This window comes from Canis aureus, chromosome 5, assembly GCF_053574225.1.
Source record: "Canis aureus isolate CA01 chromosome 5, VMU_Caureus_v.1.0, whole genome shotgun sequence".
In the NCBI taxonomy this organism is placed as follows: domain Eukaryota; kingdom Metazoa; phylum Chordata; class Mammalia; order Carnivora; family Canidae; genus Canis; species Canis aureus.
The window spans coordinates 62528026-62554607 of record NC_135615.1 but is presented as its reverse complement, the minus strand read 5'-3'; the positions used below and the strand labels follow the sequence as shown (position 1 = coordinate 62554607).

General features: G+C 41.9%; 1 protein-coding gene and 1 long non-coding RNA gene across 6 annotated transcripts in view; one reads left to right on the top strand and one right to left on the bottom strand.

Annotated features, from left to right (window-relative positions):
• FTO (FTO alpha-ketoglutarate dependent dioxygenase) overlaps positions 1 to 26582 on the top strand; it is a 428971-nt gene that overhangs the window by 299067 nt on the left and 103322 nt on the right. The window contains exon 9 of one of the 5 annotated variants that reach the window (XM_077898411.1): positions 19630 to 19764. The exons of the other annotated variants lie outside the window; for them this stretch is intronic. Coding sequence (XP_077754537.1) covers positions 19630 to 19666 — 37 coding nt within the window. The 3' untranslated portion in view covers positions 19667 to 19764. Of the gene's footprint in view, positions 1 to 19629; positions 19765 to 26582 lie in introns of those variants that run through there. 5 annotated transcript variants of the gene reach the window in all.
• On the bottom strand, positions 1613 to 8912 carry LOC144314376 (uncharacterized). Its single transcript, XR_013380252.1, has 3 exons — positions 8749 to 8912; positions 7042 to 7217; positions 1613 to 1985 (listed from the first exon to the last, which is right to left on the bottom strand). It is a non-coding gene; the product is annotated as an uncharacterized LOC144314376 (long non-coding RNA).

Genomic DNA, 26582 nt, shown 5'->3' with positions numbered 1-26582 from the left:
CATAATAATTTTTTCACTTTACTAACAATTTCAGTAACCATTTTATATGTATAAATAGTATTCCATCAAATTACAAATTACAAAGAAGCTTATCAATTTTGATCCAGTATTTCACTTTTTACCTCAGGGAAATAATTCAAAAACATGGAGGAAATATATACTCTACTCTGGATTTAAAGGAGTACTATTTATACATGTAAAATGGTTACTGAAATCCTGAGGTGCTGACCTGCGCCAAAATCAAGATAAGCTTCTTTGTAATTCTCGATAGAAATTGCCAAATTGGGCTCCAAAGGATTTTGAAATTTTAAATTTTAAAAACCTCCCCAGTAATATGTACAGATACCAATTTAATTTTAGTGAATGAGATTTAAATTCAGATGTGTTGGCATGCTTGTATCTAAGCTAAAAATATAAATGGTGCTCTTCCATAATTAGCTAAAAATGTGAATGTTACCTCTCCATAAGGGACAAATGGGTACAGTATCAAATTGTGCTCTGACAACAACTTGGCTTAAACAAAGGCAATTATGATCTCATGTTACAGGAAGTTCAGAAATAGGACAGCTGTCTGTGTGATATGATCATAGGCCCAGTGATGTCATGAAGACCTGGATTCCTCTCTTTTAAGCTCACCATCGTAACTTCTACCCTTATATTGGCTTCCTTCATGTTTCAAATGGCTGCAGCTGCTCCAGGCATTGCATCCAGATGTTGAAACAGCAAAGATGGAAAGAGACCAACTCTTCCAGGGCTTCCTTCTCAAGAGTGAGGAAATCCTTCCTAGAAAATTCCCTGTTGACCTTCTTTCCAGTCTCTCTGCCCAGATCTGGGTCAGATGTTCACTGCTAAACCATTTACCAAGGAAAATGGAAACACCATGATTGGCTTTATTAACTAAGATTTGCTTCTGAGCCGGCAGTGGCATCTGTTTTCTCTGAGTTGAATGCATGAATAAAATAGGAGCTCTGTTAGCAACAAAGAAGAAGGGAATGGTTGTTGGGGAGGTAACCAGTAATCTCCCAAGACACCCTAAGTTTTTTTCTTCAGTCTCTGGCACACTCTTAGAACAATTTAGAATGCTATAGTAACACTTTATGCATGTAATGGTTGTCTGCAAGATACACACAAGTCCTGAGCGCTGGTCTCCATGTAAGGTTCTCATGTACTGTGACCATGCTTTGTATTTCCCTTACGTTTTCCTTAAAATCTGTCTCAGTACTGTGCACTGGAGATAAAAAGCAGGACCTCCCCTCTATTTTCATAAACCTTTGGTATATGGGTCTCATATGGAAAAGAAGTAGAACTGGCTTTCCTGTTCGAGAATTACTGTTTGGTAGAGATTTGACATCTAGGAGCGCCACTGTCAGGACTTAGGCTGGAACCGAAGGTTTACACCCTGATGAAACAAGTCTCGCTTTCCAGTCTGTATTACTCAGGCTCTGTGCGTCTTACTCCACTGCACAGCCCAACATTTTGAATGTTGAATTGCTCACTGGTCCTCCAGTGAAAGACCAGGAAAGGGGAGGAGAGGGGTTGAGGAATTCATACCAGTCAAATACTTCTTGTTGTATCTAATTGGAGAAAGGGCTGAAATCACCACCTCAAAGAGTGTTTTGAAAATAATTTACTTTATTTCTCCATTCTTTTTCCCCGAATTGTACAAATTATTAGCATTACATTTTTCATTAAAAACAAAGAGAGAGCAGCAATGTAAGAAAACATGTCCCTGGGTTGAAAAAACAGGCCTAGCTACTACATGCCACAGAAATTCAGTACTATTTTACATTTCATGTACATAGTTGAATCATAGGGTACAGATACTATCTTCTTATTAATGCCTGACTTGCAAGTATTTTTTGGCAGTGGAGATAATCAAGGTGATCTTGGATCAAACCTGCCCATTCTTCAGCCAAGTAGATGAAAACCCAAAATACAACCATTTCCTACCACGCCATGATAGAGTCATTGCTTCAGTTGTAATTCTGGATGAAGACAAAAAAAAAAAACAAAACAAAACAAGATGAAACAAAGGAAAAAACTCCACCTACTGTACTTGTATACTTTTTGTTTTAGTTTGTAGGGATTTTTACAACATAATTACATGTTCTAATTATGAGATTACATACATTTCTACCACTTATATAATCAAGTGTAATTATACCAACTACTTGGGCAGACAGTGATAAAAAATTACTTGAAGCAAAAATTATATGTCGAAGTGCCATTTCAGAAAGGCTTTTGGAGCATATATGCCACAGATCCCAGATGAAGGTGACACAATAGCCTCCGATAGCTTACTTTTCATAGGTTATGGCATCGAGAATGACTCACATTATTTTGAAAGTTTGGTCTTTTTAAAACTGTCTTTCAAACCTAGCACCCATGTTATATACCTTCTCCACTTGTGCAGAAGCTGGTTGAGCTCTGAGTTTGTCTCCTTCTTGCCCTCACCTTCTCTCCCCCCCCCCCCCACTTCCTGCTTCCTACCCTTCCATCCTTCTTTCCTCTTCCCTACCCTACCTTATATCTAGGCGCTGGGAGAAACAGTAGACTAATGGGGACAAATGGAGTGGATTCTTGGGACATTATTTCCCACTCGAGTAATCCTTGGATCCAAATGTTTGAAAGCAGCTGGTTTAGAAGAGTTAATGTCATCCTTAAAATTGTCTGATTCCTCGGATGGTGGACTAGATATAGAGTCATAGTCCATTGGGTTTCATGGCCTTTAGGAGCATTTTTAGCATGATGTTGTTGTTGTGTAAGAGAAACAAAATAGAGGAAAGTAAACACTACAGCATAAGCAAAATTAGGAACTTTTAAAATGAAGTATGATGTTACAGACAGTTCCTGAGAAACAGCATGCTATTTATTATAATTGTTTCTTTCATCACGGAAAACAAAGTGTATTGAAAGGGTAATTTTTCTGCAAGTCAACTCCTTTCCCTCTGATGTCTTTTCAAGACTTTCTTTTCTTAAGCAAAATGTCTTAAAAATAGAATTGTAAAACTCATTTATTTGTGGACTACCTTAACACTGCTAGGACTTCTCCAGAGGCTTTCCATCACTTCACATGTTAACTCATTCTTGATTAAAAATAAATGAATAAAATTCCTAATCACCTGTCCTGAGTTTACAATTCAAAGCAGTTTTTTTTTTTTTTTCTTTTTTGGACTAGCTAGTCATGTTCTCCTAAGGACAGCGTGTTTGAGGTGTGTTGTTCATCGTCCATATGGAGCAAATTAGAGAGAGAAGGAGGGGAGCTGCCACTGTTTCTGATTGGTTACGGTAGTATTAAAAAAAATTGACTTGCCCCGCTCTAGAGAAGAAAGATGGATAAAATGCTCTTTGAACACACTAGTCTTTTTTTTTTTTTAATGTCGGTACAGAAGGGTTGCATTTATATTTGGCTTTCCAGACCTGTCTGTTGACCTTCTAATTACTTTATTTGAAACAGCACTGAGGGTATAATAAACCTGGAGGTTGCCTCTCCTTTGCTTTATCATAAATTAAAGCTGCTGGTTTGTTGAGGTGAAAGTGGAGGCAGAATGTTCATTACTGCTCAAGTGACGGCTTGTCAATAGCAGTGCTTTTTAGTTTGTTCTAGTCAGCACTTGCTGTGCATTTTGTTGGGCCACTGGGAAATAAATACAACAAGATTATACGTTTGGAATACCACAAGAGTTCACGGAAAAAAAACACAAATGATAAATTATACACTTGGTAGAAAGTGACATGCTATCTTGTGCTATTAACAACCAAAGATAATTGCAACGAATTGTAATTGCAGTTTGCAACTTACAGTACAGTGTGTCCAACATCAATCTTAATAGTGAACAAAGCAATTTATATTAAAACTTAATTCACTTGGTAACTTTCTGCTGTATACACGGGAGCTAACAGATGTAGCTTTTCAGAAAGTTCAAAGGCATTTGGAACGTGGCAAGAAATGCTAATGCAGTAAGCCTTGGAGAAATATTGCATTACTACTTGTAATGAAAACAAATGTATGTCATTATCTCCTACTTTGTGTTTATTTAATAAAATATGCAGTTTGCATGTTGGTGAATTCGGTGTTTCTGAATGGATATGGAATGATGTTCTATTTGGAATCAAAGGCCAAACAGGACTAGCAATTATGCATCGAGTATAAATAGTCTGCTTTACTATTTTAGTAGCATGCCCCTTAATGCTTCAGTGGGTTTTGTATGAAGTGTAACAGCAAACTGGAGTAACTTTATTCATGACTTTCCTTAGATTGGATGTCTTTGAAGCAAGAAAGGGAGATCTCCTGGAATTACTTAAGAGAACAAGCATATTTGTTTTGTGAGCTTGACTGATGGCCAGTAGAGCAGTTGAGTGAAATCTCTAAACTGATTAGGGCTTTAGTTCAAATAATCTTCTACCTTTTTCATTAATTTATTCCTTAATGCTATTTTGCTGCTCTTCTACCAAGGATAATAATCTCACACTCGCTGACCTCCATGAGTGGATGACCTGGAGCCCATAACTAATCTTATTTACTCTCCTGACCAGCCGAACTTCATTTACCTTGACTGGATAAAGAGCCTTGCGTTGCTAAGCTTCCCCTCCTTCGTAGCTTTCTAGTTAATCTACAGTGAAGGCAAGATGATAGCCTTTCCCAGTCAAGATCCAGAAGCATCTGGGGACAGTGGAAACTTCAGGCCATTTCTCTTCCTTTCTTGAGTCCCACTCTCCTAACGCAAATTATTTTCGGTTTGAAAGTCAATTTCCTGCCATGGGCTATATGAATACATTGTTGAATTTAGGCTTGATTGTTGAGTTATGCATGCATATAATTTTATATCCTGCTTTCTTATTTAATACCAAAGTGTTTCCCATGTTGCTTCATAATTTAATACTTATGCATTTTAATGACAATAATTCATTAAGTTTGTATACCATTTTTTTTTCTAATCATTCCCTATTATTAAAAAGTTGGGTTACTTCTGCTTAGTTTCACTGTTACAGATATTGCTGCAATAAAAATTTCTTTAGATTTTTTTCATTTAGATTTTTTTTTCATTGTTTCTTTGGAAGACGTTATTAGAAGTGTAATTTTAAGCAAAAGATGTAACATTTGTGTGGCTTTTTGCCCTACATTACTAAAATAGGTTCCTGGACTAGTTTATAGTAGTTTATATTGCTTCCAGTAGTATTGGAGGAATATATAATTTTATCACAGTAACATTGAGATTTATCCTGATTCTTTCATTTATAATCTAAATGGTATTGGGCAAGTTACTTAACCCCTCTGCCTCATCTGAACCTCCTTATTCCCCACCTGAAGGAAGGGGATAGTAACTCATGGATCATTACAAGTATTGTATTACTTTTTATATATATAATATTCGGGGAATAGTGTCTGCCATATAGGAAGCACTCAGTAAAGATTAGCTGTTATTATTCCTACTATAATTTCATTTTTCTCTTAATTTAATATTACTTTCTATTTAAGTTGCAATCTTTAAAGGAAATGTTGGAGTAGACCGTTGAAGCTAAGTAGTCAGTAGATGGCATAAGCAACTCCTACTTGTATGGAGTAAGAATTTTACAATGCTTAGGCACAGTGAGCCATTAGGTAGAACTCTCCAGTGAGCATTCTCGCCGTAAAGTAGAGGCTTTCAGAATCTCCTTCTCTTAAATTTAATAAGCTCCTTCTCTTATTTATATATGATAGGGGCGCCTGGGGGGCTTAGTTGGTTAAATATCCAACCCTTGGTTTTGGCCCAGGTCATGATCTCACTGTTGTGAGATAGAGCTCCAGGTTGGGTTTCATGCTGAGCATGAAGTCTGCTTGAGAGTCTTTCGCTCTCCCTCCCTCTCTGCTCCTCCTTTTCCATCTCTTCCTTTCTCTCTCAAATAAATAAAACTAAAAAGAATAATAAATGGCTCTTATTTCCAGAACAACCTAGATGGGCCTCAAAGCCTTGGGGTTCTAGTTTACTGATCCTGGGATTCTCATATTCAGTGAGAACCCAAGTCTCCCACTTTTAGGAACCAGCCTCTGCATTAAATAATGGCAGTTATTTGTTGGTCTTTAAGTAAGACAAAGAACTGGTTTCCTGGATTTCTTAATTCTGGAAAATTGACTTCAAATTTTAAAATTTTCAAAGAAAAACTGTAACTAATTGTATTATTCCATGAGATGATTTTGATGAGATGCATCTGCTGTATGTGACTGAGTTGAGAACGGCACCTTCCAAAGTGTAGAGTTGGAGCAGCGTGCCCTGGGCGAGCACTGAGCCCCTGGGTAGTAGCTGCTCCAGGTAGAGGCTAGAGATTACTTTCTGAAGACCTTCTTTTAAACAAAAGGAATGTGGATGCCTTATGTTCCCTCCTGGGAATAATTTCTGTGTTAGAATTCTTGGGTTGCAAGCAACGGAAAGAAATACTGGCTAACTTGCAGGATGGGTGTGGAAAGCAAGAGAGTGGGAGGATCTCTTTTGGGAAAGATACGGGGCTGTCTACAGTAACCTGGAAGAGTAACTCAGCTGGAGAGGCAGCAGTGCAGCTCTGAGGATCCAGGCAGGAGGAAAACACAGATACTCATCAGGGTGCTGCTCTTGGAAAGAATATGCTCTATCTACTCAAGAATCACAGTCTAACAGGGCCCAGCCTGGATCCCATGCCCACCTCTTCAGTGGAAGAGGCCGCAGCACCTTGGTGACAGTCCCACTAAAGACGGCACACTCCTGGGGGAAGAAATTTCCCTATACAAGATTGGAATCCTCGTCCTCGATGAAAGGGGAATGAAGGCTGGGCCACTACGGTTAACAAAGTTACACTGCATTTCTTAAAAGACTATAGTACTATTGTAATTCCTCAGCAGTAATGATTAGGAAAACAACTAAATGGCTTACAAAGACCAGGAAGTAATTGGATCACTCAGGGGCCGTTGCCTAAGACATTAGCCCTGGAAGTAACTAATTTTTTATTACTCAGGATGACATGAAGGGCCCACATCAAAAGGCATTTTGTAGGAGAAATGTCTCCCATTTGTCTGCAGATATCACAGACCTGAATGACAGTGGCTTCAACCTCAGAGGGATTTCTGTTTCCTTCATGGGAAATAAATCCATCAAGAATAGGGCCATTATGATGGCTGCACCACACCACCAATGTTCACGGCTCCTTCAGTCTTTCTGCTCTGCCCTCCTTTTGGCATGGCTTCTCCCTGCAGGTTTCCTTCACCACTATGAGAGAACCACAGTAGCTACTTACATTACTGGTAAGGAGGAGGAAAAAAGGGAGGGAAGGCAAATGTGCCTGGCCCTTGAGTCACCCGCCTCCCCATTGGAAAGACCTTCCCCAGAAGCCCTACCCAGCAGTCTCCTCTTGAATCCCATTAGCTAAATGTAGTCACTTAGTCACCCCTTTTGATTAAGGAAACAGGAATAGGGATCCCTGGGTGGCGCAGCGGTTTGGCGCCTGCCTTTGGCCCAGGGCGCGATCCTGGAGACCCGGGATCGAATCCCACATCAGGCTCCCGGTGCATGGAGCCTGCTTCTCCCTCTGCCTATGTCTCTGCCTCTCTCTCTCTGTCTCTCTGTGACTATCATAAATAAATAAAAATTAAAAAAAATTTAAAAAAAAAAAAAAAAAAAGGAAACAGGAATATTTTTCAGCCAGGTGCATTGCTACTCCTAGCAAAACCAGGATTCTGCAAGGGAGGGAGAAGAGGAGAGCAGATGTTAGGAAGGCAGCCAGCAGCTTCTGGCACGGCCCCCTTGCCGAAGTGGACGGTCTTCAGCCCCCAGGACTCTCCTGCCAGTCCCAGCATTACCTATGAGCAGCCAGTACACTGATAATGCAGCATTTTCTAGGGTAGGGAGAGAAGTGAGTGGATTGAATGATGAAAACTTTAGGTCATTAAATAAAGTTCCAACATTTTCTTCTTGCCCAAAACAGTCAGAACAAACTCTGTGGAACCGAAATCGAAGGGAAATGTGCCATGCCATTTTTCTTTAGCCTTTTTGCAATGCAACAGGACAATCAATACAAATCTTTGCAGTAATCATATATTGATTTTCCTAGAATATAACTCCATTTAAAGCACTTTTATCCCCAAGAGTAGAAACATTGGAGGCTATCAAAGAAGGAAGTAGGTTTCCTTGACCCCATCTGCAGTGCACAATTGATTAACAGAGGATAGTTATGAGAGAGAGGGAGAGACAGAGAGAGGGAAGAGAGAAGTCACCGAAAGGTTAATACTAGCTAAAGAGAAACATGATTATAGGACATTAGGCTTTTGGTAAAATCCTAAAGTCGGCAAAAGATAATGATACCATCTAAAATTGCATGAGATTTTGAGTACTTCACATACTCTTTGCTGTGCATCCCCACACCCCAACAACAACCGCAGCTGAATTTGGGGGATCGACAAAGCTGTGAATGCCTGGGGACTGATTGATACATTTAGGTTCAGGGCTGATAAGCTGGCTTGATAAAGGAATGAGCGATACTGTTTCAGTTTTCCCTGAGTCATGTAGTCATTAAGCACTAAAACTCAAACTTGTATGTCTCTCAGATTGAATGTTTCTTGGCTTTCAGACAAAGCTCAAAGAAGAAAATATTTTATTGATTCACTTTTTAAATTTTTTTAAAAGAATATTTTTAAAAATTTTCATTCTTACTGTTTTGTAAGAGAACAAAACCCAAGAGCCCTGCTCCATTCCCTCCTCCCCCTCATCACTTCAACCCCCAAGGATAACCAAAACAGCCCACCTTCCGCAAATCCCAAGAGTTTAGGTCTGCTGCTGACTATTTCTGTGCGCAGATGTCTTCATCCCAGAGACAAGGGGAGTAATTGGATGGTAACGTTGAGAAAGACATGCCGGTTCTGCTCTGGCTCTGGCTCCAGAGGCTGGGATGTCGCCAAAACCGAGGGTGACGCCTCCCGAAGCAGTCCCAAGTTAGCCTCCTAACTGCACCCCTGGAAAAGGTCAGAGGGTGCCCTGGCGTCCACTTGTTCACAGTGTATTGTTCTCGGCGTATTTCCCTAAATCCCTCTTGTTTTTTTGTATCAAGGCTGGGGCTGCACAAACAAGCTCTTCACTAAATTAGAAGGCGTGTGCAGCCTCATTATCCCTCTCAATGTGTTGTACTTGATACTGTTTATTTTACCAGCAACTTCGGTCATTTGTGTTTTGCTTTGTTTCCCCCCCCCCCCTTTCTTTTTTTCTTTTTCTTTCTTTCTTCTTCTTCTTCTTCTTTTTTTTTTTTTTTTTTTTTTTTTGGCTTCAGGCAAAGCAACTAGTACACATTGTCAGATAAAGTATCTTATCTGTCAGCAGCACCCTTGTGAATTAATCATAATTCAATAGGCTTACTAATCAAGATTTGAGATGAATGTTTTGATAGAGCAATCAGATTTGTCTAATCTATCATTAGTTGACAGTCGCTGCAGGCAGAGTGTGAACTTGGCAATGGTAGACCTGTTTCTGATCCCTTTGGCTGGGCCCACCGGTTGGGTAGCATCGCCGATGGTAGCTGTGGATGCAGGCCTTGCAACCAATTAAATTCCGTTTCTCACTACCCCCCAGTCCTCCCTCCCCTCCCACCAGTTTGCAGAACAGGTTGGGTAGAGATCTCTGGTGAACCTCCTGCCCACATGATCAACAGATTGGAGGACATGGTGTTCCTTTTGTCATTTTCACCTGTAAACAAAGGTGTGCCACTCCAAGTGATCAATCTCAAGGGTGATTTATGGTGTCACTTGCAAATAGTGGTCAGAGAAAAAAAATAAACATAACATTATTAAACGTTATTGATTACAACTCTTATTACGTCGTATGCCTCTAAAATCTATGCCCCATTTGACAAAGTTACACATTCTTGGGAATTTACAGCATAGCTTAGGCATTTATTCAATTTGATTGTATAAATGGAAGAAAGCTCTTGTTGTAGATGAATATTTCATTGTACATAATGTCTCAAAATCTGGATAAAATTCTGAAATAATAAGTTACACTATATATATTACATGGTAGTCACTAATACATTAGTGTGAGAAAATTAGGGATAGGGTTATTTTATGGAGGACTCTTTAACCAGTCTTTTCCTTCTCCTCCCAGGTTTATATTAGCATAAAGATATTTCCTCATTATAGAAAGCTTAGATAATTCCAGACAAATCTAAGGGGAAAAAAAATCTAAATTTCCTATAATTCCATCAACTCAGAGTTCATCAATATTAATATTTCACCCTATTAAAACTAAATAGGTAACAGACAAATACCTCAGTGGGTGATTGCCTGACACTGTCATCTACAAAATACAGCTCTACGTGGCATGCTGTTGTGGCATCTGTGGACCACACCAGACGAAAAGCCAGAGGAGTGCAGGAAGATGCTACTACTTCTCTCAAGATTTCCATTTCTGCGAGAAAAGCATATAGGGAAACTCACTTCGGCTGTTAGTGTGTCTAACGTGTTGGAAGTGACAACTTTTCGATTTCACAGGCGTGTCACAATCCTTACTTAAATGAATGCTTGCCACACTTTGAGAGATTTGTAGCTTGGGCGATTCAGACAAGGGACAGCAGAGAGTTACCTAATTAGCCTACAGGTGTAATTATGTAAGGCATTCCAGGCAGTAGTGCGCTGTGTGTTAATTAACTTTAATGCCGAACATGCAGTAGCCCCTGAACAAAGAATGGTTCACAGATGAAGAAAAGCTGCTCGTTTTGCCCTAGCTTTATCTTCTCCTTCTAAAGCTTCCTTCCCAGCCTCTTTTTCTTTTTTTCTCAAGTCAACACATGAGGCATATGAGTTACTTTGCAAATAGCTCATCATCTCTCCCCATAACTCCCCTTCTACTTTCCTGCATAATTCCAGCACATTCTCTGGAATGAGCTTGTACATGACAAAATGTGTCTGTATTTGCTTATGTATTTATCTGTCACAGGTTTGTAAAATCCGTATGATTTCCAGCCGTGAGTTTTTGGCTCTCCGTGAAACTCCACAGGTCTCTTGTGGTGAAGACAGGAATGTCATTCACCGTCCCACAGGAGTAGCTCACATCCCGTCAGCCATCTTGCTTCCTAGTTGCTCCCGTCCATTCCTGTCTCTGAGGAAGACAAGGGAAAAGGCACCAGTTAAAGAAGATTCTTTCTTCTAGGAAATTAATCCATGGCTTCATTTGTGCTGGTTTCTGCTGTCAACTGCTGCCCCAGTTCTTAACTAATGTATTAAAGTAAATGTTGCAAATCCATATAAGTCAGCTCTGCACACTTGCATGAGGAAACACTTGAGGTCATCAAATAAGCACTGTACGTGGATAGTGGTCAAGTGATTTTCCAGTCCTTTCCCAGTTCTCAGGTGGTGAGATCCCATTCTGAGGTTCTCTGCTCCTTCTAATCCTGCCTCCTTGGCATCTCCCTCTGCCTTCATTTTGCTACTAATGCAGTCTAGAATGATACACAGGACCACTCTGTTCATACAGGAGATGAATGTTCTAGAATTCTACTTCTAAAATTCTATCTACACTAGCATGAAATTAACATAGATCAAGGAATTGCCAGCAACATTTAGATCGAATTCAATACGCTTTTTTATTCCAGTACCTCTTTACCAGTTATGAGAAAGAAATGTTTCCATTTTAGTACTAATACTAGTAAGCAGGCTCAGTTTTTATTGTCTTATTGGAAGAAAATAATAATAAAAACTCTTGTTGTATGAAAAGCATTATTTCAGAGCTCTGTGACGTTATGGGAAAGGCCTTCAAGTTGATGCCACTCTAGTGAGGATAAGGGACATTTGAACAATTTCAGTGCTACCTTTGCATAATTTTCGGTTGGATATCTAGTGGAACTCTGTCTTCATTGTCACTCCCCACCACCCAATGTGGATCAGGTCAGGCCCTCATAGTCAAAACCAGTGTAACCACTTTTGACCAATCACTTGCTTTATGCATCAGGAATCCAGAGTAGTCTCAGACATAATTCCTGTTCCTAGAGAATTCACTATCTGTATGTGAAGATGAAACATTCAATACCTGAAAAGTAAAAACTCCAATAAAGAATCTAAATTACAGTTTGAGACAACACTGGGGAAGAGAGGTCACGTGGCTACATGTGATTGTCTTGTCATTGACAGATGTCTTGTAGAAGGAAAATGTTCTTCATGTAGGGGCTCATAGACACCAGTTGTGAATTCTGAACTGAAGTATTCTGTAAAAAAAATGCTTTTCAATTTTGAAATGGCAGTGCAAAAGAAAAATCTGGTCTATGTAACTGGTAAAGCAATTATTTTAGATTATTATTGAAATAAAGGCATAAAATTGAAAAGTTCTCATAAAATTCATGGACTTCTGAGAAAATGCCAGTGCACCTCACAGACCCAGGGTAGGTGGTAATTTCATTAATCAGTTCCAAATTCAAATGTAAGTTCATTTCAATCTACATATGTAAGATTTAAGGGAAAAGAGAAATTTCAGGTAGGGTAAGATGTAGACAGCTGTATAGGAAGAGGTCTTTTCAATTAGATAGAATTTATTATGAGGGTCAGAATAAGATAGTATAAACCAGGTTCCATGTGTTAGACTTTCTGACTGAAACAGAATGTTCAAGAAACTTAGACCAAATATGTGGGGAGTACTAAGAGATGCCTGAATTCTGAGAAGCCTTCAAGGGTTTCCAAAGCTGAGAAGTGACATGATGCCAGAGATACTTTAGGGAAGAATAGTTTGGGGGCAGGACGGGCATAGATTTGGGTTCTCATTTAAAGGGTTGTATTTAAAGAGAAGTCGTGTTCCTGAAATGACGTGATGTGGGCATGCATTCAGGCACAGCAGTGATAACAGAAGAGAATGTATGAATTTCAGAGGACCTCCAATGTAAGAGAACCTCATAACCAATTGGTTATGGGGATGAGGAGGAAAGAGTCAAGGGTGGTACTCCGATTTCAAACTTGGAAGTAAATGGCCGTTTGGTGGGAATGAGGGTGTGCTCCACCACTAGTGGAAGTAGAGGGGAAGTTTTAAGGATCCAGCCCCATGTGTAGCTCTGGGGGAGACCTGAGATGCAAAGAAAGAAGCACGGCTTTGACATCTTCCTGGCTGTGAAAATCACAGAGTTATCCTGGGAGGGATTGTTTGATCTTTGTGTCAACTCAGTGGCCTCAGATATAATCATACCTAAAGTACAAAGCCAGTAATTGAAAGAAAAAAGATTTCCAAATATTTTAGGGATTCTGCAATTTTATAGTGGGTTAGTAATCACCTTGACTTTCTTCTTACAGGGCTTGTAGTTAAGGGCTTGTTCATGCCCTCACCAATAGACAGCCAGATTTCTCCTTCGTTTTATTTAGGTTAAAAGACTTTTACATCACCTTGGTTTTCAGAAACTGACAAACTGCCAGTGGCCTGTCAATTGCAGACTGACTTTTTTTTCACCTGCTCACAGAGATACTATTGTCTTCCGAGAACTAGTGCTTTTCTTCAGTGATGTGACTAAGCCTATGTAATCTTTGAAGAATTGGCCACTTTATACCTAACAGAGAAATGAAGGTGAGGCTGTGGAGCTGGGAAATCTCAGGGCAACACCCTCAAGTGTGAAGTGTGAGGGAAACTGAAGCAAAAAACCCCTCGACTTTTTGCCAAGCCCATTGCCCAGATCTCAACATCTAGACCTGGGCAGAGGTTGAGTTGAGTACATTCAGCTGTCCTTGTATAAAACTGTCTTTATAGAATGTGTACTCATCCCATTCCAGAGAATTGGAAAAGTCTCCTGTTGGTCAGACACACCTGAGTCCTGCGAACCCTGAGCAATGTGACTTTGTAATAGGTGAATGGCCTTTAAAGATTTATTGTTTTATTTTAGTGGGGGAGAGGCAGAGCGAGAGAGAAACCCAAGCAGACTCTGCACTGAGTGTGGACCCTGTCTCGGGGCTTGATCTCACGAGCCCGAGACCACAACCTGAGCCTAAACCAAGAGTCAGATGCTCAACCGACGGTGCCACCCAAACGCCCCTAGATGAATCACCTTTAAAGTCCTCACAGCTCTTGGAGAGTCTGACTTGTGATGTGTGCAATACTGTGTCACCCTGCCCACATCATAGCTACCTCAGTATCACTTCAGAGCTGAGAAGGTATAAAAGGGCGCTGCCAGGACCCACTGCCACTTTGTGAGGGCATAACCATGCTTGCCAAATTTTGAAACCAGTTACGAATCTGAAAATAAAAAATTAAAGATGTTAATCATTTCCCCTATTACTGAAGGGTATATGTGAAATCTTGCATTCACCTTTTTAAATAGGCTTTATGATGAACATTGACTTCCCTGTCTCTTGGAAGGCAGATGTTTTTCTAACAAGGAAATAAAGCTACTCTCAACAGTATTTTCCTAATAAAAGAGCTAGTTGCTTTTCCATCTAAAACCAGAGTTTAAGAGCTTTTTATGATTCTAAAATGAAAAGAATTCCCTTACTATATATAAAAAAAAAAAGAGTGATGGAAATTTTTTGCCAAAAAAAAAAAAAAGGTACCTTACTTTGCCATCTCAATGTGGCCTGCTGGCCTGAATGTAGTGGAAGGGAGAAGCTTTTATTAGGAAATAATCCTTTCCAATTCTATACCAGTCCTTATCCAAAAACTTTCCCCAAGGCTGTGTACAGTCCTGTGCCCTGGAACTTGTTTAACCATAGGTGGGTAATGTTCTGAGCTTTTGAAACCAACAGGATGGTGTGAACATAAGACTAGGTAAAAGAGGTGCTCTAGTAGTTGTAGGATCTTGAAAAGAGTCATTAATGCTTTCAAGCCACTAAAATTTCTTTAATTCTTCTAGTGTTGTCCTTCATAATTGTACTGTCAAATTTCCCATTTGCACATGAATGGGCTTGAATGAATTTGTAATAATAAGCTGGTGTCTGCACCATGTATATTAGGGTCTCAGCCCCCAACAGCAGGGTGTGATTTGGGAATGAAGCACATGGAGGCATCAGCAACACATAATTGGAAAAGAAAATCCCTTCCAAAATAATGGTATATGATCACCATTTCAAACGTGTAGAGATTGGGATCATCCACTTCAATATCATTTTTTGTATTACTGTAACCACTGAGTTTAGAAAATACAGAGTTGATTCCAGATTTTTCCTTGCAGTTTGAAAGAAGGCACACATCTCTCACGGTGACTGATATTCAGCATGAAGGGCCTTACTAACTGAACAGGATCTGATTTCGTCAGTTTTGTTACTTTCAATCGAAAACAAGACACATTCTTTGGCGAAATCCTCTACTTTTATGTTAAGGTATTCCTTAAACAAACCTGGAAGATAAGGTGCCATTATAGCTATAAAAATTAAAGCATCAAAAAAACCAGATGTCGTTTCCAAGACCACAGAGCCATTCACATTCAGAAACAAAACGAGACCCCTAAGAGGCTGCTGCTTCATTTTGGCGGGGTCACTATGGTTCTGGCCCCTCAATCAGGCTTATGGCAACATGAGGGGAGGTCTCAGCTGAATGCAGAGTCTTCATTAGACGTCCTGTAACTAGGTCTAAATGTGACTTCACAAAGACCTCTTAACTAGACACTGGCTAGAATGACTCTTCCCCTGGGAGAAAAGGGTCTTTAAGATATTTTGAGGGGAGGAGAAGGGTTAAGAGGTCTAATCCATAGCTCTAAATTCCCGTGCTTGGGGGAGCTCATTGACATGGTAGGTTTTAAGGGCTTCTTTGGAGCCATTATGGTTTGTCATGCTGAGGCCCACTGGAGAACACTTAATTGTAGATTATTACCCCAGTGTGTCGCAAGGGCTTTTTGAGCGCTTTGACAAAGCAGCTTGCTACCGCTTATGGGAAACCTTGGGAAAGTTTTGATGCACACAAACCCGAGAACATTCTTTGGGTTTGTGCTTTTAAGTTAAATAACTGGAATTGTCAGGGGCTTTTAAATCTTCCCATCCCTTCCTTCCTCTGTAAATCAAACCTCAATTGTACATAGATTCCTGGGTGCTGGGTATATGCTGAATATGTTTCTTTCCCTTCCTAATTGTTTGTTTTTGAGGTTGGGATTTTTCTTGGCGGTGGTGGTAAAGATGGTGTAATGAACAAACACAATTATCACATCCAGGGGCTGCAAAGCTTTAATTTAGAAATGTAATCGAAATCACATTGTTTCATATGGTACCAATTCCTTCTTGTCTTTTTCCCCCCGAGGAGTGAAGGAAATATCTCTGGTATATGGTTTAAAAACCTGATAGATTAGACCTTCCGATAGGTAGGTGGATTAAGGCAAAGCACAAAAAAAAAGGCTCATGTTTTCATGTGTCTCCCCTATTTCAAGGTATTCTGAGTTTACCAGATTAGTCCTAATCTAATATGTAGTGCTTTAATGTTTTAAACATTTTGGCTGGACTCTATTCCTAGCCTCCATCTCGCCTATCTCTGTTAACATCTCTGCGTGCATAAGAGGGCATTCATTAGGGCTGGACTGAGGGAAAACAGCAAAAGATCAGTCCACATTTCTTGGGGTTTGGGAATGCAAGGCCATAGCATTGAGAGCACAAGAAGTTGAGAGGATCCGGGGGGGTCAAAATTCAAAATGGTGAACCTTTTTTTCTTTTTTTTTTTTTTCTTCTTCTTTGCCCAGAACTCCAGGTTCATTCGGAAATGAGTTCATTTATGCAAACACTGAAGTTTGGGGATCTCTAGCTCCTGCTCATGGTTTCCCACACTGTAAAGCACCAGTGAAGCTAGAGGATCAGAAATAGTTAACAGTCTTTGTGCTAGAGTATGTGGATTTCTGTGTTTTTTGGGTTTTTACGAGCTCACTGCCACGGTTCCTCTTCTGTAGATAGAACCACCTATACTGTTTGCTTTTTTTTTTTTTTTTTAAGATTTTATTTATTTATTCATGAGAGACACACACAGAGAGAGAGAGAGAGAGGCAGAGACACAGGCAGAGAGAGAAGCAGGCTCCATGCAGGAAGCCTGATATGGGACTGGATCCCAGGACCCCAGGGCCACGCCCTGAGCCAAAGGCTCAACCACTGAGCCACCCAGGGGTCCCTGCTTACTTTCTTTTAAAATTACCAAGAGATCTAGACATGTAGTGCAGAGGACACTTAATGAAAGCTGTTAACTATGAGTTACTTTGTTATATGAGATACACCAGCAAAATAAGGGACACAATTATTTTGGTAGGACTCTGTCATGGATACAGGAAATCTCAAACTTGATCTTAGGAACAGATGGAGAGGTCATCTGTCCTTGACTTCTGCATCTCCTTAAATTTGTGCTTGCTCTCATCCTTCAGCACACCAACTTCTCCTGTATCTTAGGTCCACATGGCTGAAAAACAGCTACCACTTCTGGGGCGCTCACCTCCATATAGGGGGTGAGGTCCCACCGAACAAACAGGGCTCCAGGAACCTCCCACTGAAGCCATGTGTGTTGGAGAGCTCCGTTCCCAAAAGAGGGTGACGAGGGACACAAGCCTGTATTCTTTTACTGGACCACTCCTTTAAGGAGGAAGTTAAGGTACCTGCGGTTCTTCTTCACATTCCTCAGAATAAAGCTGCTTTAAGGAACGAACATAAAGTTTTAGAGCAGGAAAGGATCTTAAAGTTCACCCAACCCTACCCTCTGTGTCTCGTTGAGGAAACTAAGACGAACTGAAAGTGATTCATTTTCCAGAGGTCCTGAAGCTAGTTCACAGCATCCCATGCTCAGGCTTTTAGATCAGGGCTCCTAATGCATCCCTTCTTCAGCTTTGCTCCACCATATCACAGCTCGTGCGCATTTCACGTGTTATTTTTTGCTATTGCCTAGAAGTTTTTGAGTAACAAGGGATTTATATTTATAGTCCCTCATTTAATAGATGGCTTTAAGTTTTATATACTCTTTGGCTTGAGAAAAACACAGGCAATGTTTATGAAGACAACCTAGAAATGTGTGGGCAAGTATTTCTAATGTACCATCACACAAAAACAGCAAAATCATGGTCAAATAGCCCATAGATTAAAAAATAGTAAAAATTATATAGGCGTGTAGATGTTAAGCAGGTTTGTTAGACCAGTGGTATTATGTGTAACTTTAAATTTCCTTAATATTGCCATTAAATTATTTTTAGAGTTTTAGGGAGCATATTTAATAAAAATATATCCCACTCTACTTCTCCTCATCTTAGAGCTACCTGAACTTGTATGCCCAATATTTTTGCTCACGGAATGTAAGGCACACCTGAAACTTCTATTCCAGTAATAGACACACTGAATATGAAATCCTCATAGCTATGGCCACAGCTATATTCAGTCAGGTTCTAAGCAGATGCTTGGCCCCAGGAAGAGGACTCTCAGAGGCAGTCAGAGGATAAGATGTTCTCAAGCACAAATGGAATCACTATCTAGGAGTTAGGAAAAACGTCATGTCATATGACTTGACCCCAGAGGGCTTCAGGATGGGTGCTGGAAGCCTAGAACATTTCAGGTCTTAGAGGCACAACTTGGTTAAAACAAGCTAGATGACTCTCAGCAAAGTTCTTTCTGCGGCTATACCAGCTGCACCAAGGTGGTGCTCAACCTAGAAGGTGCCTTTCCCACTCACAAGCCCCTCATCCCCCAAATTCACTGTCTATACTTGTGACCACAAAACCAGGGAAGAAAATCCAGTTTCTTCGACACTGTCGGAGTTCTAACATGCCCTCACTGCGGTCAGGGCCAGGAGTAGCCAGCAGAGCTTGTGAGAGCAGGAGGGCTCACCTCGGAAAGGCAGGCCTACTGCTTGCACTGCTCCTTTTACTTGAAAAGAGCAGGCTGGTTTTTCAAGGACGATGAGAAGCAGAGGGAAGGGATCTGAGCCGAGCTGACATGGCATGTGCCATACCTGTCAGGCGCCTTTAAACCATTAGCTCCCCAACCCCAGGAACCTGCTCTCTTCAGCTTCTTGTACAGCATGGAACACAGCACGGTGCCGTTGTGGCTTAATGAAGGTAACTGAAGTTTAGGGAATTTGGTGAGGAGGACACATTGTCAGGAGCAACCCCAAAGGCACCTCTGCTTCTCCAAAAGTGGGACTCCTTTGTTTCCCAGCTGACAGAGGGGTGGAGGAGAAGGAAGAAAACCGGGCTGAGATTGGGCCCGAAACACAGGGGTGGAGGTAGGTAGCGTTTTCACTTCTGTGAAATCAGCAAGGATTTATCCTAATGGTAACCTCTCCAGAGATTTCGATCACCTCGTAGGCCTCTCACTTCCTGTAGGACTTTGTTTTCTATATAGAATTCACATCTGCCTGGTCTCATTTAAACTTCCTTTCTCCTGGCCCTGGCCAGCCCCACTGTGCAGGATTGCCATGGGCACTGGCTGTTCAATACCAGAGTGTTGGGAGCCAGCAATTCTTAGCCTTGGCCACAGTTGTACATAGGTTCTCCTCTCTGCAGCTGTGTTTAGCAGGCATTTGGTGGAGCCCGGGCAAACCTCAGTTCAAAGCAGAGTTCACACCTAGCGAGCAAACCACTTTAATACAAACAGTGAAATAATTGACCTTAAAATAATCCCGTTAGGGACAGGAAATATGGTGGCTTGACCTTTTATTAATAATTCTTTTCTTTCCAATAAAAATAGCTATGAGTCAACAGCATCTCTTCAAATTTGGTTAATTTCCTTAGGTTCACTCCAAAGGAGAGGTTCCATCAGTGGCTTTGAAATCTGAACGGGATGAAGAAAAATCATTTATGTGGTAAAAATGTCAACTACACTAACCAGATTAAAGACTTTCTACTGAATTAAAGAAAAATTTGACTCGATTATTTGAAACTAGTTGTAGATACGTCTAAGCACACAGAGAAATCTACTCTGAAGTTGTAGTATTTGCAAGTTCTCTAGGAGCTTACATTCCAATGCAGGGGACCCCTGTTAAATAAATACATAAAGGAGATCACTTCAGAAAGTGAATTAAGAAATGGGGCAGAGGACAGCCCTGGTGGCTCAGCGGTTTGGCGCCGCCTTCAGCCCAGGGTGTGATCCTGGAGACCCCGGGATCGAGTCCCGCATCGGGCTCCCTGCATGGAGCCTGCTTCTCCCTCTGCCTGTGTCTCTGCCTCTCACTCTTTCTGTGTGTCTCTTATGAATAAATAATAAATCTTAAAAAAAAAAAGAAATGGGCAGAAGTGTGAGTAGTGATTAGAGATTTCAAGGAAGGCATCTCTGAGAGGTGACATTTAAGCTGAGATCTGAAATACATGAGGGAGATAGCCCCATGCAGACATGGAGTTAGCGTTCCAGACAATGGGAACAGCAAGTGCAAAGTCCCTGAGGTGGGAATGACCCCTTGGACGAACGGGAAGCACGTGGAAAAGCTTTCAAGGAGGAGTAGAGGTAGTTGGAATAGTCAGAAGGAAAGTAGAGCCATAGAAAGGCGTTTAGATTATATTTGAACTATAGAGAATACTTTGGAAAACTGAGCACCGACTGTTCTAAGCCATCTGTGAAGGGAAAATGTGCCTGAGGTGCATGTTTTATTTAGTTCTAAAGAAGAAAAGTGCTACGATTATTCTCCTTTTTATACCTCTACGTTGAGTTACACAAGTATTAGTAAAATGAAGTAATATTCACAAAAACACTTTAAAAAATTTAAAGCACTGTAATTTGAGGATATTGTCATCATTAAAGTGTTTAACATAATCGAGGGTATTATTACTTTATGGTAGAAAAATCCTGCTAAAACCTGAAGCGAATTTTCCTAGGACACCCCCTGGCATTTCTCTGAGACCTGTGTTGCTATGAAAAGCTTCTGTTGCCTTTTCCCATATCTCATGAAGGTCTAAGGGAGGAGGATTCCCGCTATGCAGACCACAGACCCTCAGGAGAGAACCACTTTGGTGCCCTGGTCTCCTCTGAGTCCATGGGGTCAAAGGTAAGGCTGTCCTGAGATCGTGACTCCCAGGACGTCTCCACTTCTTGGGCCATGCCGGCTCAACGGAAATTATGAAAATATCCAGGGCCAGGAGCTAATAAATAGGAAGTGACAGGCATGGCATATTAGGGGATTATCACATGCACCAACTCTCTTGCTGACGCAAGATGAAGGTGGAGGGCATCTAATAATCCCCCTGAAATGCGCTGCCCGATGTGCTGGTGATACAAAAGGAAATCTGGTTTCTTGCAAGGCGGACTCAGAAGACTGATGTCCTCTAGATGACCGTTCCCTTTGACATTTATCTGCTTTTTTGTGACCTTTGGTTTCCAAATGTAGTCCTTGGCTCTGACCTCTGGAAAAGATAAAGGAATGAGTTCCAGGTTTGCTCGTTGGTACCAGGAATGACTAACATTGGAGTTTCTCGGCTGACGGGTACAGGATGGCGGTCACCTCTCGTGTTGGCTGTTGTCAGGGCGTGGTGGCCTCCATGAAGGGCCCAGCAGGGATGCTGTCTGTAATCACGTGCTCAATGAAAGCAAGAGTCCTCTTGATACCTCTTGACTACATAGCTCCACCAGTGCTGCCCAAGCCATAGAAGTGTAAAACGAATTAATGGAGCAAAACAAGTGGCTTGCATACAGTTGGCACTTCTGTTCTTATTCGGATCAGAAAGAACAATCGGATGGAGATCATTTCAGGAAAAAGAAAAAGGCATATGTTACTTATTGTTTTGGGCGAATGTTTTTATGAGGAAAGGGGATGCCGCACCATTAATAACTGTGGCACGCCATAGCAATTCCAGTCGGCCTGATAGATTAAACGTTAGCCCTCTCTCATTATTCCAGCGGCATTGGCTTCCCCCCAGCCTGATATGTATTCCATGCACAGTCAAGCCTCTGAGTTGACATCTTCTTCTAAAATTGTTTGGCTGTAATAAATATAAAACTTTCACCACTGATGTAAAGCATTGCTGGTTGGCATCATTTCCTACCCCCTTTTAATTATTCCTGACACTGTGGAGAAACATCTAATATAAATCTGTAATGTGCACTGATGACAAACTACACGGTTGGAGGACCATGTAATTTCTCCACAATTAATTAAAGTGCATGGAGATTTTTTTTTTTTCTCCCTCTCTCTCTCTCTCTTTCTTTCTTTCTTTCTTTTTTTTTCCCCCTCCAGCAGCCAGATGCCACTGACTGGCTCAAATAACACTGCTGTCAACTGTAAAAAATTAAGATCCAAACCGTAAGAAAGGTACTTAGATAAAGAAACCAGATGCCGGGATATTTGTGATCCCCGCGTCCATCCCGATGTAAGCCCCCATTGTTCGACATCTGTAACTCCACAGCTTCATTCCGGCCCAGTCTGTCAGCGGCCCATTTCCACAAGCGTCGTCACTTTGGTAAATCTTTTATTAAAAATTGAACGGTGCCAATCAGCAAGGGGGAGAGGGACACCCGGGGCGGGAGCGGGGCCGGGGGTGGGGGGAGGAACCTCTTGTGAGAAGAAACTGGGGCCTGTTTACACCAGTAACGCCCGCTGGTGTTTATGGGCACGTGCGTGTGGTCACCCAGAGAGAAGGAGGGAAAATGCTCGGCTACCATTTCAGGCGGATCTGCCACCTGGAATTGATCAAAAGCAAATTAATTTTCATTTTCAATTAGGAATACAATTAAATCCAAAGTGTGCTGGGGAGGGGGGGGAATGATACTGTTTACATACAGCCCCTCAGCCCGTGCAGTGGGAGGGCTGGAGGTAAAGCCAGACGAAATGAAATACAATTCTTTGTGTCTTTGCAATTTAATTCATTAAAGTGTTAAGGTGCTGGCTGGGGCTGCTGCTGCATTTTACCTCCCCAGTTGCTGCCCCTCCTTCCCCTGAGGCAGCATTTTAGGAAGGGGGAAGAGGGAGGGCCCCTGGGGGGTGGGAGGTGCTGTAGGATCTGAGAGAGACCCTGCTTGCTGGGGGGCCCTGCCCCTGTGGGTCCGCCCGCGTTTTCCCAGGGTTCTGCTGTGCCTCAAGGATGTGGGGGGTTTAATGGAGAGCCTGAATTGGGGAACAGGAATTTGGCTCTGCCTTCTGCCTCCAGCCTGCTGGCTCTCAGCGTCGGAGCGATACCTGGCAAATGGATCCCCCTTCCAAGTCTGGCCATCATCAGAGATATTGAGTGATTGTGTGAAAACAATCTGGCCGGTGAATGCCTCATGTCACAGGATCCTCGCTCTTTTCACTTGACTTTTTCTCCACATTCAACTGCTGCCTTTTGTTGGAGCAACCAAGTGGGGGCCTGTGGGGCAGACAGGATTCCTCCGTGCTGCCTGGGGAACAGTTGGCCCAGTGTGTTCATCACCAAGGGTGGTAATTTGGGGAGCTTTGACCCTGATTTTAAGGAAAGTCAATTATTTGTCAATTATGAGACCTAGAAATCCAGCGAGAGGACTCAGATGTTAAATGCCCAGCTCTCTGGTTGGGGGATGGCTAACAGCATATCAGCAAATATGAATATGAACAGAAGTTTGCCCCCCTATCGACCTGCCTCCCACAATCAGCTTGCCATGAGCGTGTTGCTCTGCTGAAGAGAATCTTCTGACTCCATCTCAGAGAAGAGCTTCTTTGAAAAAACAGTGGACGATAAATATTTCGCCTTATGAATAACAATGAAGATGGCCTTAGATAATAGCTTACATCTTTCTAAAATTCTTTAGGTGATGGATTAAGAGAAAGAACATTCTGGGATCATGGAAACAGCTGCTTTTGGTGAAAGATTATCCAGAGCAGTGTGGTCACCGCAAATCTCCTGAGTTCCAGTCCATATTTTACTTCATACCACGCCACCCCCCCCCCCTTCCTCATCCCAAAGCAAGGGTTTACGTTTCCTCCTCGCATGGTATTTGTGCTTTAAAAGAAGATTTTATTACTTCTGCTACAGTGGAATTTCTCTTTTTACTAGACAGTTGGCATGACCACAGCCTGAAACCGCGATGGAGTTGTTAACACGCTGGGATCAGTTTTTCCCCCTTTAAAGCTATTCTTTTCTTTTCTTTATTTTTTTAGGAGGGGGGTAAGAAAGCGCCAACAAATCAACAGAACTATTAACTTTCTGATTTATTTGCTACAGAAAGCAAAAAAAGTCAATGTGAAGTGACAGAAACACCAGAACCGACAGTAGGAAAACATTCTCTGTGAAGGTTTCCAACTGAAATTGTACCACAACCAGTTGGTTATCTGGAGATAGACATCTTCAGTTTCCTGATTGCATAATAGAAATGGGATTTCTTTTTCCTCTCAAAAAAAGCATTATCCATAACGTCAACATCAAGTTGTCTGTGCTTTGGGTTCCAGCAAGCCTTCCTCTGGGAAACAGGCTTATAATCGTCTGAATTGCTAACAGTTTCCACCATTTCTCCTCCTTGGAGGGGAAGGGTAAGTGTTGCTAACACAATGAAGGCCAGAAGAGGTCTTCAGGAGCCTGCCAGATTAACCCTGCCTGCCTGGCAGATACCATGGCATTGAGTAAATAGACATAGTCCTAACCCCTCCCCATAAGGTGACGTAGCTCTTGAGAAAATTCATCTGGTTGCATATGGTGTCTAATGGCGGCACAGCCAATACACATTATTGCTTTACAAGTAACTCAGGGTTAGAAGTCTATAAGGATTTGGCACTGTGGTTTGGGGCAGTCCAGGACAGTTCAGACATTTGTCCTGGCTGGGGTTGGATGTGCCCTTCTCATGAATGGCAACCAGCGATGTGTGTTGCCCTGCCCTCCTCACTAAGGCACCCACCCTCACTCAAGCTGACAGGTCTTCCCAGTGTAGTTGGTGACAATGCACTCTGTTTTCCTCACCACCACCCCTGCCCCCACCAGGTTTCTGATGACCCATTTCTGAGATGGAAAATTCTTGGCTTTGGCCGACAGCTTACATCATTTTTGCACTTAACAACGCCCATGATCGCAAAAGCAGCCCTCATTTTTAAATCACTTTGTATATCAATACTTCATTTTATTTAATACAGTGTTTTAAAATTATATTTAAAAGGCAGCCTCTTTTCGTCTCATGTGCCCTTGGCTGGGAAACAAAGGAAGTCTCTTTTAAGAGGTGTTTTACACTTTATGACTACTGAGAGAGAACATAGTTCTTTAATAGGTGTATATGTAAGAGAGTTCTACATTATAGCTTTTCAGAGATTAAAAGCTCCGGAACAGGGCTGTTTGATAACATCTTTGAAGGGCAGAAGAGCAAAGTGGAAGCCTCAGAGATTTGGATGCCAAAACAGAACACTCCCTAAACCTGTGGGCAACAGGAGCTTCTCTGAGATCATATTATTCTCACTGATAATAGCGTTCCGCCCTGACTGTGGGTGAGGACTGCGCAGGATGGATCATTCCTGTCTTATACTTCATGGTTATGGGCATGTAATATGTCCTTCATTGAGGCAGGCAATTGACGGAGACGCCAGAGCATTTAAGACTTGAGTCTACTGGAAATGAGACTTGCATTCTTGCCAGAAATGGATGCTTTTCTGTGTCCACCACTATCACACATCTTGACTTTTTTTTTAATCCCGACTCTTAAAACAATAATATCAAACAACTCCAGGGGAAAAAGTTAAATATTTCCATATGAAGAGCTGATTAAATTTGTATGGTTTTCTTTTCAGTAAAAATTGATATGTGATGAAACGCAGTACAGCTGGATGGCTGGTTTGGGCTGATACACCCGCATCCTCTGATCTCTGGACCCAGCAGCTCTCAGCGCCAGTGCCCCGTGATGGCCGTGCCATGGCCCAGGTTCGGAAATGCCCGTTCCTGGGGCAGCCGGGCTGCGGGATTGCAGGCGCTAGGCACCATCAGCAGTCACCTGGGTCGGGGCTCTTAATTCACATGTCCCTTCGGGGACAGGTTGAGTCCCTGTGAAGCATCCTGGTCAATAGGGGACATTTAATGCTCCATCAGTTAGGATTCCTTCAGCTGAAGATGGGGGATGATGAACCAGGCTGGGATATGGGGGAAAGTAGTGAGGAAGCTGATTTATTGGCTCATGAGTTTGAAAAGGACAAGAATATCTGGTGTTAGTACAGTTCCATCTTGGGTTCAAATGAGGTGGCTGTGACCTGTGTTCTTTTGCTCCTGTGCTGGTTTTATACTTCCTTCACGTTGGTCCCACCATCACACTCTCCTCTCTGGGTCACAGGATGGCTGCCAGTGGCTCTGGAGGCTCTGTGCTTCCCATGGGGAGAAGCAAGGACCCTATCCCGGTGTTCCCAGCAAAGGGGCTCCTTTGCCTTGATGGTAGTATTGCCAGGGCTAGAGTGGACTGCACTAGAAGCTTCTGGGCTTAGTCTGAGAAGGAGACTCTGGGCTTAGTCCTGGTGGGAAACTGAGGTTACACAGAATGAGTTGGTGACAAAACAAGAATGTCCCTCGCGTATGCCAAAGACCATCCCACCAAAAGAGTAAGACAGGGAAGTAGACCTCTTTGACTAGGACACTTGAGTGTTTTGGGGAGACCACATTTTAGTGCTTCTGTTTTTATCCCCTTTAAAGTATGAATAAGAGGAAAGGGCTTCTCAATCATTTGTGTGACTGTACAGGCTTGACATTTGCTTTGCCCGGGGTGTTTGGAATCCAGGGGACAGGGGGCCTCCTGCTGCCATCATCAGTGCTCAGAAGTAACGGCAGCGTATTTTTTCCTCAGC